This window comes from Mustela lutreola, chromosome 14, assembly GCF_030435805.1.
Source record: "Mustela lutreola isolate mMusLut2 chromosome 14, mMusLut2.pri, whole genome shotgun sequence".
Lineage (NCBI taxonomy): Eukaryota > Metazoa > Chordata > Mammalia > Carnivora > Mustelidae > Mustela > Mustela lutreola.
Genome location: NC_081303.1, coordinates 47,159,295 through 47,168,919, shown reverse-complemented (window position 1 = coordinate 47,168,919; position 9,625 = coordinate 47,159,295). Strand labels below are relative to the sequence as shown.

The 9,625-nt window shown below is 54.7% G+C and overlaps 1 protein-coding gene across 1 annotated transcript in view; it reads right to left on the bottom strand.

Annotated features, from left to right (window-relative positions):
* Positions 1-515: 515 nt before the first annotated feature.
* Positions 516-9,625, bottom strand: part of IGFN1 (immunoglobulin like and fibronectin type III domain containing 1) — a 28,487-nt gene continuing 19,377 nt past the window's right edge. The window contains exons 17-24 of the mRNA XM_059145394.1: positions 8,969-9,142; positions 7,801-7,929; positions 5,699-6,001; positions 5,294-5,382; positions 3,921-4,116; positions 2,908-3,207; positions 1,857-2,189; positions 516-1,027 (exon numbers count right to left, since the gene is read on the bottom strand). Of these exons, the coding sequence (XP_059001377.1) occupies positions 1,014-1,027; positions 1,857-2,189; positions 2,908-3,207; positions 3,921-4,116; positions 5,294-5,382; positions 5,699-6,001; positions 7,801-7,929; positions 8,969-9,142 (1,538 nt within the window). The 3' untranslated portion in view covers positions 516-1,013. The remainder of the gene's footprint in view (positions 1,028-1,856; positions 2,190-2,907; positions 3,208-3,920; positions 4,117-5,293; positions 5,383-5,698; positions 6,002-7,800; positions 7,930-8,968; positions 9,143-9,625) is intronic.

Sequence of the window (9,625 nt, the reverse complement as noted above, 5' to 3'; positions counted from 1 at the left end):
AGGTCCTTCTCTGGAAAGGGAGGCGTCCCATCTTGTGTGTGACCCCGGGCAGCAGGGACTGTGGAGGAGCTGAGCAGGCGCCCACAGCACCCAGAATGAGAGCCAAATCCCCACGTGTGTAGTGGTTTCCCTCAGCGCCTTCTGACAGGGTCACATCCTGGAGTAGGGTTTTCCTCAGCCCAAGACTCTTCCTGGCCCCAGGGAGGGACCTGAGACAAACAGCGGTCTCAGGCAGCCCTGGCTCTGGGTCCCCCACACTCTAACACCCAGGAAAGCCTCTCGCTCTGTTGCTCACGGGATTTTTGCCAGCGGCGTGAGGGACACATGGGTGAGAGTGAAGAGTGTGTCTCTCCTCCATGCAGACCCTCCAACCCCTCTCTGGTTTCCTGCCCTCAGAAGCAGGCGCAGAACCACCTGTCCTCCCTGTGGGCGCCTGGGGTGAAGGTTCTGTGGTGGGAACCTTTCCTCCAACACACCAGCCCCAAGTCAACTTGCAAGGGATAGGCTTGTGTTGGCCTAATGTTTTAATGATGAAAAGTACAGAAAGCGCACCCTCCAGACACCCCTTGGGTCCCCCGGCCCTCATGCAGCTCCTCTGACCTCCTCATTCCTCCCTCCTGTGCTCACAGCAGGCCCAGCTCTTCCAAGAACCCGCTTCCAGAAAACAAGGGCTGGGCCTTGTTCTGGCCGACGGGTTCACTCCGGATCTCTGGCAAGAAGTAGAGAAGAAAGAAGTCCCCATGGAGAGAGTGGAGGAGGTTCATGGTCACGTTCAGGGAGTTGGCTTTGGGGTGGAGAGGCTGAAGGTCGCCCCTCTTCTTCTTTTTCTTCCCCCAAGGACTCCATGCCCTCCTGCTCCTCGCTCCTGTCTCCCTGGGGCTCCAGGCACGACCGGTGTCCTCCGTCCTTTAGGACTGTCTGTCTGGGCCAGTATGGGTGTCAAGAGCGAAATTTCAGGGATCTGTCGTCATCCACGACCGTCGAGCCAGACAGGACTCCAGGGTGAGGTGGTGTTAGGAGCTGGATTCTGCAAGACAGGGAGCACTGGGGCAGTCAGGCTGGTCCCGAAGGAGCAGCTTCCCGCCCCCCCGCCCCCGTTCCGTGGCGAAGGTCATGGTCAGTCCCAAGGGCTCAAGTCCAGAGACAGCACGTACTCTCTGAGCGTGGGCCAATTCCTCCCCTGGCAACCAGCCCCCCAACACTTTTCTGAAAACAGCCTTTTCAGGACCAGGTGCGTGCACGTGCTGGGGCACCTGGTGAGTGGCTTCCCGAGGGCCTTGGCACAGATGCAGGAAAAGATGTTCTGGGTCAGTGCTGAAAGGGCCATTTTGGCATAAAGATCAATTCTCAATAATCTAAAATGTTTAGGGGTTACTTTGTTTTCTATTCAAAATATAAGCTGTCCTAAGTACTCTTAAGGAAAACTGTTTTCTTATCAACATAGGTTATTTGCTTTACTGAAAGAGACTACCAGTAAGACAATCAGCAAGGCTTTGGGGGCACAAAATGTCTGTGTCTGGGCATATTTATGAAGGTAAAACACAGAAGACAGAAGAGGCCCCTTCATCTCTTGTCTTGAAATGTGTTGCAGGCCATACTGGGAAGCTTAGGCTGGGGAGGCATCGTCCCTAAGCCAAGAGTTAGGTGAGTTAGTCCTCAATGATCTAGTTAATAGCACATTTTGCAGGTGGGTAAATCTAGGCCCCAGGAGGCCGCGTGATGGCCAGCAGAGCCACAGGGGTTAGAGGGCCCGGGATCCTTACCTCCAGCCCAACTACCCTTCAGGGGACAGGGAGGGCTCTGAAGGCGGCTGCTCCCCGACTCTCCTTCCCCTCCCCCCTCTGCTAGGGCAGTACCTTCACCTGTGACAATGAGGGTGGCAGTGCTGACGGCCTGACCCAGCGCGTTCTCCGCCACTGCCTTGTACTGGCCGCTGTCCTTGGGGGAGACGCTGGGGATGAAGAGGGAGCACACGCCCAGCACGTCGGTGCTGTACACGGCAGGGTTTCCGGCCAGGCTCTGTTCGTCCTTGAACCAGGTGACGTGGGGCCGCGGCCAGCCCTGCACAGCACAGCTCATGCAGCACTCGCAGCCCTGCGGCAGCAGGTGGGTCCGAAGCCCCACCAGGAACCGGGGCTTCTGGCTCAGGTTAGGCTCCCGGTAGCTTGGAGACTTCACCGTGAACCTGTCTGTGGCAGAAACCAGGGTGAGAGGGAGAAGGGTCGGTAATCAAGGAAGGGATGGCCAAGGCACGAGTCAGGGTAACTGGTTCCTGGTGGAACTTAGGCACATTCTGGGTCCTTCTGCCACATCTTACCATCAATTTGGCCCCCATAGCTGGACTTACTTTTTTATCCTTTTCTTAAAATACATTTGGATTTTTTTTTTCTATAAGCTAACACTCATTCACTGTGAACAAACTAGAATGTATAAGAAAGTCAAAGCAGGAAGGAATCAAAACTAAGCATAATGTCACTGCCTTTCAATGACCAGAGCTAACATTTTGGTGTGGAACCTTTTAGACATTTTTGTGTTTTAGAAATATGGAATCACACATCTGATTTTATGATCTACTTTTTCTAGCGATTACTTTGAAGGCCCACATCTGTTTGATTGTAAAATACATTTGATTTTCAGAGACACATTAACCTCTCTTTGCCGTATGGACTGCTGCTGATTTGAGACCTCACCCAAAGGCATCCTGACCCATCTCTCCAGACCCATCCTGAGTCAGGGACACAGAGGAGAGCAGTGCAGGTGGGTTGAGCCAGCTGGGAAGCTGGGCAGGTGGGGAGGAGGGCAGGGCAACAGCTCTTGGCCTCCACCTGGGCCAGTGACCCGTTAAGCCGCACTGGGCCACCAATGCCGGGGCTGCCCCAGATGCAGCCCGCATACCCAAGAGCTCACCTCGCTGCCGGGGGATACGCCAGGGCTGGCTGGTGTCTGAGGGCAGGCTGGCCCCCAGCTCGTTCTTGGCCACCACCCGGAAGTGGTACTCGCGGCCGGGGAGCACGCCCAGGAGGGTGTAGTGGTTGGTGTGCACACGGTCGGCCGCCTGGCGCCAGGGCCCGTGCACCGAGGAGCGTGTCAGCACCTCGTAGTACAGGGGGACACCCCCAGCCTCGTCTGGAGAGGGCTCCCACTCGGCCGTCACTGTCCCGGGCACGTTCTCCTTCAGGCTGATGGGTCCAGGTGCCTTCGGACACGCTGCACGAGAGAGCAAAGGCAGCCGAGTTTGGGGAGGACCCAGCAGGGCACCCCGGAATGCCCACAGGCTTCTGCATGGCCCTTCTCCAGGTTCCCAAGTCTTCTGTGGTCCTGGGGAATGCAGTCTGGCCATGTCGGCAGCTAGAGCCAGATAGAGCTCCGCTGGGGTGTACAGTGATCTCTAAGGCATGGAAAGCCTCTCCAACAAGAGCCATTTGAAATCACTCTGACTTGTAAGTAAAATGACCCAGGACATGGTCAGTGGAGAAGCTTTCAAAAGACCAAGTTGCGGAGGTCCCAGTTAGCCACTGGTCGTTTCTGTGTTCCAGAAGCTCCTCCAGGGTGAGCAGGGGCTGTGCAGGAGTGCCCGTGGGGAGGGCAACAATTATCCCGTACAAGGACCACACACAGTCCTTCCAAGGCTCTTTTAACTGAGGTAATGGTGGGGACTGTCTCTGCTCACTGAGAGTCCCAGATGGGGGAAGGGCTACGGCTTAGCGGTCCCTAAGTTTCTGGGGCACGCCCCACCCCAGACTCTTCCTCTGCCTTTCTTCCTTCCTTTCCTCCTGCTCTCAGGAAGGGCTGGTGGTGTGATCCCCTGTGTACCCAGGTTTGGGAGAATAGCTGAGACACGTGACCAGGACAGCTGGAGAGCTCCATGCCTTAGTGAGTAGCAAGCTGGTGTCGGGAGCCCCTGCCCAGGCCGGCCTCACCTGCCACCCTGAGGGAGAAGCGGTAGAGAGCCTCTGTGCCCTGCGGGCTCCTCAGCAACACAGTGTAGACGCCACTGTCTGAGAGGCTGGCCACAGGAATCAGAAGCTGGGTGAGGCCCTCCTTGGTGGAGGTCACATTACTTTTAAGCAAGGGCAAGCCGTCCTTCAGCCAGGTCACCTCAGGCATGGGGACAGCCTGGGAAATGAGAGGAAAGAAAGGTAAAGACGAGACATTTCGTGGGATGTATGGCACTGAAACTGGGACGAAGGTATAAGTGGGGAGAAGGGCACTCCCGGGGGAGAAATGTCCGAGCAAAAGCACAGAGGTGGGAGATGCCTACCTAGGGAGAGGCTGGTTGAGAGAGGGATCCAGGGAGGGACGGGAGGGGGTGTGGGGTAGCGAGGAAGCAGGAAAGGGGGAGTAAGGCAAACCGCCAAGTCCCTGTGAGAGCCTCTGGCACCTGTCACACTGGGCATCAGAGTCAGACGGGGATGCGGACAGTCCCTTACCTCACAGGAGTGTTCTGAGGATTGAAGGAGTTAATAATACGTGGCAAGTATAGAGAACAGGGCTGAGGAACACTCAGCGTGTGTATGAAATATTTTGTCACATTACGTCATATTACGGTCTAATAGTTAAGAACATGTAATTTAGAATTATATCTGGGTTTGAATCAGGCGCTGCCACCTATGAGTTCCCACAGAGATGATGATGATGACTTTAATAATAGTAACAACAACAACAACAACAATTAGTACTATATAACACAGTTGGGCTCTTGCCATGTCAAGCTCTACTTATGTGCTTTCACGGTATTAATTCCTTGAATCCTCAGAAAAATCCTGGAGAGAAGTTACTGTTGTCCCCATTTGACAAATGAGGGAGCTGGAACACAGAGAGGTTAAGATAGTTGTCCGGAGTCAAACAGCTAGTGAGTAATGAGGCTAGAATCTGACCCCAGGTGGTGTTGGTGGAGGACCATCCCGAGTCAAACGCAGTTCATGTGCCTGTACAGTACTCATACTCAGGACTTTGTAAAGTCAAAACGGACTGTCCGTGCTGCAGCCACACTGCATTCCCAGACTAAGGGAGGAGAAAGGAAAGGGGGGCGTCATAGCTTAGAGGTGCAGTAACAGAAGTGACCACTAGAGGGGGTGTAGATGAGCGTGTAGATGGATCCTGTCTTCAAGGAGGACCCTCTTCCATCCTGACTCTGGCTTGATTTCCTGACTCTGGCTTGATTTCCAGCACAAGACTGGACCACCAGTTGGGGACCAGAAAGAGGGGGGAGGTGAAAGAGAATCACAGGGCTGACTCTGGCTCCTCTGGCCACTCTGGGCCCCTCTCCCCACTCCCCATGAGCTATACTCACTTCAAAGGAGACAGGCACACGAATGGTCTCCCCAGCTCTGACCATCAGCGAGTCCCGTCTGCTGGAGTCCATCAGGAACTTGGGACGGACTGGAACACACAAGATGGCTTGTCACCTCCCTCCACACTTGGGCCCCTCCACACATACCGGTGGCATGACCCAGGGCAAAGCCCTTTGACCTCAGCTTCCTTATCTGCAACTTGGGGGTAAATACCACTAACCCTCTAGGATTTTTATGAGTTGTAATAAGAAAACATTTCTGAATGGGCCTGCCTTGTCCAGTGCCTGGCTCCTAACAGGTGCTCGATCAAGGGCACATCATTGAACTGGGAAAAGGATCCTGGCTGCTGCTCAGAGGTCCCGCTCAGGAAGGGCCTTTGGGAAGCTGAAGGCGATGGCACTCACCAGCAACAGGCACGACTTGCACTAACGTGTCCAGGGAGGTGGGCTCGCCATGGCCTCCGTCATTGACAGCTGTCACCCTCACGAAGTAGCTCTCTTGGGGCCGAAGCCCTTTGGCAGTGAAGGTGGTGACTGGCACGGTGCCCTCGTGGCAGGGGCTCCACTGCAGACTGTCTGAGCCACGTAGCTCCACCACGTAGCCCTGGGCTGTATCCCCGTCCTGCGTGTCTGGCTGGGCCCAGTTCAAGGTGATGCTAGTGTGCGATGTGTCTGTGACTTGGAGGTCCCGCACGGGCCCAGGGGGTCCTGGCCGGGCACCGAGGGAAGATCAGGAATTGCGTCACCCTCTCTTGAGGGAGGCCACTCCATGTGGCTGTTCATTAGTTTTCCTGTGGGGGGCTGGGACTTTCTTCACCCACCTGTTAGCCCACTTCCCCTAACCACACTTCTGTAATTCCTGAAATCTGGCATATGAGTTGATGACTCCCTGGGCTCTATGATCCCCGAAGACTAGAATTCTGTATCTTTTGATTCTGAGCTCTAAGTTAGTCAAGACTGCCTTGTGGGCACTCAGTCCCTTCTTATTTTTCACCTGTTAAGTGGGAAGGAAAATAACACAGGCCCTACCCAGCCACGGGGGTTTTGGAACAAAGGTATGATGTATGTAAAGGGCTTTGTCCGTTGCAGAGCCGTCTACCCAAGCTGGCTGCACAGTGGACTCTTGTGGGAACCCTTGAAGACCCTGGCGCCCAGGTCCCATCCCCAGAGACGTGGCTAGGATGCAGCCCAGACAGCCGGAGTTTTAAGAGCTGCCCAGGTGTTTCTAAATCTGGGCTAGGCTAGTGCTTCTCTTAAGTTTAATTTGTTTATAAGCCACTGGGGGATTTGGTTAAGACTACAGATCCTAATACAGAAGGCCTGGGTGGGGCCTGAGACTCTGCATTCCTAACAAGCCCCTGGGTCAGGCTGCCGGTCGGTGATCATACTCAGCAGCGACGGCCTAGGAACGGTCGTGATCGGGTGCTGTAGTCACTGCTCTGGCGGCTTGCTGTCCCCACTCCCTATCAGTTGTCGGAGAGAGAGAGGCAGATAAACTAGGATAGGGTTGGTCACCTTGCCAGGAGTAAAATGCATGGGTCCGCTTTCCCCTCTGCATTCCACACACTGCCCTTTTTAGGACTAAAACTTAGACACCATTCGATCCGTTAAACTTGTACAACGTTCTATTTTTTTTTTTTCTGGATTCATTCTAACAGCCCAGACCTGTGCTGTGCACCAGGCCCTGTAGGTGCTTTCAAGGTGACCATGTGGCCAGTCCGGCAAGTGCCAGAAATGTGCCACTGCCTTGATGGCTTGTCACTAGCAGGCTCATAGGGCTCATGAAGGCTACAGAGCAGCATTTCCTAAGCCCTAGGCCTTGGAATGAGGTTTTTGAAGGGGGTTTTGTGAAGAAGGTATTCTCTACTCAAATTTGGAAAATGTGGCTCCAAGTAGGACAGGTCCCTTTCCTGTAGGTCTTAGAAATATCACAGGCTACATGTTAGAAACATCTTTGATCACAGATTTTTTTGGCTGTTTACATTGTTCTCAGCATGTCTATTGACATCTGTCTGTGCTGGATGTCTGAAATCACAGAGAGGGAAATGCAGTTCTAGACCGGAAGCAGAGGCCATCATTTTTTACCTAGTTCCTGGCACAATGTCAGCCATTGCAATAAAGGCAATGAACAAAGATTTGCTGGATAGTTAGGAATGAGGTTCCATGGTGACTTCCCACCTGCCCCATGGTGATGACAAGCCCTCACTGGGGTGGGTGGATGGTTATAGGATGAGAGCAGGTGGGCCTGACCTGCCCAGAGGCTGAAGAGTTAGTTAAGTGATCTTGGGAAGGGATCTTCTAATCCCCACTGCCTGATCTCAATCCTCCAGGGCCCCTAAAATACACCTTACTCCACAGGCCCTTTGACCTTTGTCTTCCAGCCTTCCTGACCATGGCCTTCAGGACCAACCCTGACCTTCTTATAGCCCCTGTCTTGTCCCACGGGCTCCAGAGCTATCCCCTGCTCGTCACCACCCCCACCCAACCTGGGCTGGTGTTCTACTTACTCATGGGGTCCCGAGCAAAGACGGCATCCGATGGAGGCCCAGGCTCTCCGGGGCCAGAGGGAGACACAGCTGTGACCCGAAACTCATACTGACAGCCCTGTCGCACGTCTGCCACGGTCCACCTCCTCTCTGTGAAAAGCCCACCCCACGTTCGTCTGCCTGTGACAGGACCAGGCCATAGGCACACAGATGGCCTGGTGCTTCCAAGCTCTGGATAAGACCAAGCCTAGATTCCCGACACATTCCTCCTCTCCAGCCAGCTGGCTAGGGGTGACTCGGGGGTCTCCAAGGTAAGAAGAGCAATGCTCAGGGTGAGAGGCTTCAGTCCCTGTCTGGTTCTGCCACTAACTTGCTGGGTAGTCTTGGACAAGTGCCTTAATCTCTCTGGTTCTCTCTGCCTTACCGACTTCTAAACGTTGTTACAAAGCTATATAGATTTATAAATGAGACAGAAGGACTAGGAGAGTGAAGTTGGAAGAGTGCCCTTGTTCACCACCCTCTTTCCAGAGATGAGGATCCTGAGGTCCTAAGTGGCACAGCCCTGGCTAGAGACCTGGTCTCTTGACAACATGCTCAGGGCTTGGGATCTATTCTTTCTCCTGCAAATGTTGGCTTGGATGTTTCTGAATTCTTTCTGATCTCAGAAAGCAGTTTTCTGGAAACTGTAGGGAAGTGAGTAGGACAGGGAACACATCTCCTCTTCTTAAGGATGAGAAAGGTAAGATCCAGAGATAAGAGCACACTGCCCCAGGTCAAGGCCAGAAGGAGACGGTCAGGGCTAATAGCTCCAGCTCTGGCTTCTGTCCTGAGACTTCTGTTAAACCAGGGTTTCCTAACCTTGGCCCTATTGGCATTTGTAGCCAGATAATTCTGTGTTTGGGGACATGGGAATGGGACAGGGGCGTGGCCCTGTGAACCGCAGGGTGTCCAGCAGCATCTCTGACCTCTTAACACTAGTGCTACCCCCCAGCTCCCCGCACTTCAGTTATGACAACCCCAAATTGCCAGACAATTGCCAAATGTTCCCAAGGGGTGAAACCTCCCCAAGTGAGACCTGCTGTACTAAAGGGACTGGCAAGCTGGTGGCACAGGGCCCTGGAGCCAGGAGGTCATGCAGGGAAACTGTGGAGGCCAGGATAAAGCAGAGTGTCCCTTCAGGCTCACTCACCAGGCACAGGCTGGGCATTCACTGGTGTCCAGGCGCTGCTCCCCTTCTTGCGTTTCTCAATCAAGTAGCCCAGGATGTGGGCACTGCCAGGGCCCCGAGGTGCCGTCCACGTCAGCGTGATGCCCTGGCTGGAGGCCGACTGGATGGCTGGGCTTGAAGGGGGCCCGGGGAGAGCTGGGGGGGGGGGTGGGAAGAGAAGGGGCAGGTCAGCCCCAGAGGCCAAGGAAAGGTGCCAGTTCACAGCAAGGTCCTGGGGGACAGCGAGTGGGACACCTGGGACAGCCATACTGTTCTTTCCCAGGCGGTGTCAGGGGTGCTGAGCCAGCCTACCCTAGGACACTGTTCTGGCTGTGGCCTAGGAGCCTTAGAGGCAGCCCGGAGGCCCCTCAGTCTCAGGTCTCCTGACAGATGCTTCAGAGGGAGGGCATCTGATGGAGGATGGTGTCTGCCCCGCCCAGGTTCCTGAGAAAGTGCGCTCTGCGTGTCCACCCCAACTCCCGGAGAGCCCTGGCTGGGAGAAGACCCCATGACCCTTGTTTCCTGGTCTCCTGCCAAATCCCAAGTGAACCTACATGAGGAGTCTCCACAGTGCTCTCTACAAGGGCCCCAAAACGCCCCCCCATCGTTGCGTCCCTCAGTGTCCGAGGCAGCCCCGCC